Source organism: Austrofundulus limnaeus, unplaced genomic scaffold (genome assembly GCF_001266775.1).
Source record: "Austrofundulus limnaeus strain Quisiro unplaced genomic scaffold, Austrofundulus_limnaeus-1.0 Scaffold2912, whole genome shotgun sequence".
Lineage (NCBI taxonomy): Eukaryota > Metazoa > Chordata > Actinopteri > Cyprinodontiformes > Rivulidae > Austrofundulus > Austrofundulus limnaeus.
The window spans coordinates 1-2,946 of record NW_013955314.1 but is presented as its reverse complement, the minus strand read 5'-3'; the positions used below and the strand labels follow the sequence as shown (position 1 = coordinate 2,946).

Below are 2,946 nucleotides of genomic sequence, written 5' to 3'. Positions count from 1 at the left end.
CTCTGTCTCAGATTACACAGAACCTGGGACAGTCTGTCTCTGTCTCAGATTACACAGAACCTGGGACAGTCTGTCTCTGTCCTGCCGGTGTGGGACAGGAGACACCCACCTGAAAGCTGCAGAGACACAGTTTGTCCACCCAGTCAACACAGTCCTCCTTCAGAGCGGAGAACACCAGGGTTCTGTCCTGAGTCTCCACACAAAACGCCGACATGTTCTCCTGCAGACAGAGCACAGGTTCTGAGACGGTTCTCACACTCGACCCTGGAACCATGAAGGACTGAGAGACGGACCATGGGACAGGCCTCGGCATTGGGGGGCAGTCTGAGGACACTGATCAGTTCTGACAGGAGGATCACCTTCACCTTCTTGTCCCCAGCAGGCTGGTGGTGTCTCCGGACCACGGGGCTGTGGTCCCCTCCTCCTGGAGAACAAACAGAAGGTTCCAGCTGGTTCTTTACACTGAAACATGTGGATTAAAGAGGAGATTATCTGAGGAACATGATGTGGAGACGCTGGTTTTAATCCAACAAAGTCTTCAGGTCTATGGAGAACTGCTCCAAGACCTCAGTTAGAATCTGGACCCATTTTTAGCTGAAGACAGGTTCTGCAGAACCACAGGACAACTGAAGACTTGGTCCGGTTCTGATAAAGGAGGTTAAATAACTGAACTGAAACTCATGAAGCAACCTGCAGGGGGCGACAGCTCCCTGTCTGTTTTCAGCTGTTAGACATAAAGATGGAACTAAAAGTTMATGTTCATCAGAGACAAACGTCATTAAATAAATGATCTGAATTCAAGATTTCTCTCATGTTGTTACAAAATAAAACAAAACTTCCTGAATAAAAACTCAGCTGTTTGTGAGTCGACTCACAGCTTCTCCTCCAAACCTGAAGTTCCTCTTCAAAACAAGAGTCTAGTTCTGTCCCAGACAAATCCTGCTCCTCTTCGGCTTTGAAGAAGACAGCTGAAGGAGTTTCAGCTGCTGTGTTGGCACACTAACATGTCTCCAGAAATGTTTTAGCTCACGTCATGATTTGTTCCTTGGTTCAGCAAGCCTTGGCTGCAGGTGAGCCGATGAGGCCTCAGCTGTATATGAGCTGGTGAAACTTCGGCTGTATATGAGCCGACGAGGAGGCCGTTCTTGATGTTCATGTCATGTAACAGGCTCTTCATGCTCGGCTGCCTGGTTTCTCCAGCAGCAGCAGATCCAGCCTGAAGCTCCAGCAGGTTCTCTGTGATCCTTCATGACACAACACGGTTCTTCACTCTGCTCCTKTTCTGACCCACTTTCAGCTCTGAGACCCTTCCTGAGGTTCTAATGCTGAAGGAGAAGAACTAGTTTACTCTTAATCTGGAAAATGTTGGAAACCTTTTAATTTTGTAACATTTTGCTGCTTTAATGAAAATCAGTTTGACAGATTTTATAAAACATGTTTGTTAAAAACAAAGTTTCAGCTTCTCTCTYCAGAACTTTTCTGTTTGTTTCAGTTCATTCAGGTTCTGCTCAGCCTGATTCTGAGTAGAGCCTGATGAGACGAAGATCCAGAACCAGAACTACAGGCYCTCTCTGACCTGGTCTTCAAGGCAGAGTCCCTCCCTGGAAACATCTGAAACATCTGACGCACGGTGGAGGCAGCAGCATGCTGTGGGCTGTTTCTCTGCAGCAGGGACTGATGAAAACCNTTATCACTTCCATATCGTCTCAGCAATTCATATGGCCACTCCCTAATGACCGTCTTCTTCTGTGTTTCTCTCAGCAGCAGTGATTCTGGTCCCACCTGCAGCCAGTAAAAACCCTGCAAACCACATCGAGTCGCTGCATCTGTTCTCTGGATCACCACCCAGAACTGAGGGGCTGCAGACCACAGGAAGAACTCTCATGAACCAAACACACAGATAAGTGCTTCACTCTCGCCTGAGTTTGTAGAAAAGTGAGGATTTAAATGATCAAAGGTTGTGGAACATTGAAAAACACTGAACAGATGTTCAACATCTGTCAGTTTGTCTTCTGTAAAGTGGATCTGTTTAATGTGGGAGGAGCTTAATCCAATCATTTACCTTCATCTGCTGAGGCATAAATCTGATTGTCCTCCATGTGAGGCTGAGTCACACCTGAACCACTGTCTCTCTGTCAAACAAACAAACAAACAAACAAACAAACAAACAAACAAACAAACAAACAAACAAACAAACAAACAAACAAACAAACAAACAAATGATGAAGAGAAACCAGAAACAACTCTTACTGAAACCAAAGAAATGAAACTAAAAACACAACATTGGACACAAACTAAATGTCTCTGTCTCAGATTACACAGAACCTGGGACAGTCTGTCTGTCTCAGATTACACAGAACCTGGGACAGTCTGTCTGTCTCAGATTACACAGAACCTGGGACAGTCTGTCTGTCTCAGATTACACAGAACCTGGGACAGTCTGTCTCTGTCTCAGATTACACAGAACCTGGGACAGTCTGTGTGTCTCAGATTAAACAGAACCTGGGACAGTCTGTCTGTCTCAGATTACACAGAACCTGGGACAGTCTGTCTCTGTCTCAGATTAAACAGAACCTGTGACAGTCTGTCTGTCTCAGATTACACAGAACCTGGGACAGTCTGTCTCTGTCTCAGATTACACAGAACCTGGGACAGTCTGTCTCTGTCTCAGATTACACAGAACCTGGGTCAGTCCGTCTCTGTCTCAGATTACACAGAACCTGGGACAGTCTGTCTGTCTCAGATTACACAGAACCTGGGACAGTCTGTCTCTGTGTCAGATTACACAGAACCTGGGACAGTCTGTCTGTCTCAGATTACACAGAACCTGGGACAGTCTGTCTGTGTCTCAGATTACACAGAACCTGTGACAGTCTGTCTGTCTCAGATTACACAGAACCTGTGACAGTCTGTCTCTGTCTCAGATTACACAGAACCTGTGACAGT

The 2,946-nt window shown here is 46.1% G+C and overlaps 1 protein-coding gene and 1 long non-coding RNA gene across 2 annotated transcripts in view; both read right to left on the bottom strand.

Annotated features, from left to right (window-relative positions):
* LOC106511550 (docking protein 3) overlaps nt 1-424 on the bottom strand; it is a gene marked incomplete at its 5' end in the record, with an annotated part of 2,865 nt that extends 2,441 nt beyond the window's left edge. The window contains 2 exon segments of the mRNA XM_014000310.1: nt 110-220; nt 294-424. Of these exon segments, the coding sequence (XP_013855764.1) occupies nt 110-220; nt 294-296 (114 nt within the window).
* Nucleotides 425-2,344: 1,920 nt separating this feature from the next.
* LOC106511551 (uncharacterized) lies at nt 2,345-2,926 on the bottom strand. Its single transcript, XR_001309536.1, has 2 exons — nt 2,793-2,926; nt 2,345-2,755 (listed from the first exon to the last, which is right to left on the bottom strand). It is a non-coding gene; the product is annotated as an uncharacterized LOC106511551 (long non-coding RNA).
* Nucleotides 2,927-2,946: the final 20 nt, after the last annotated feature.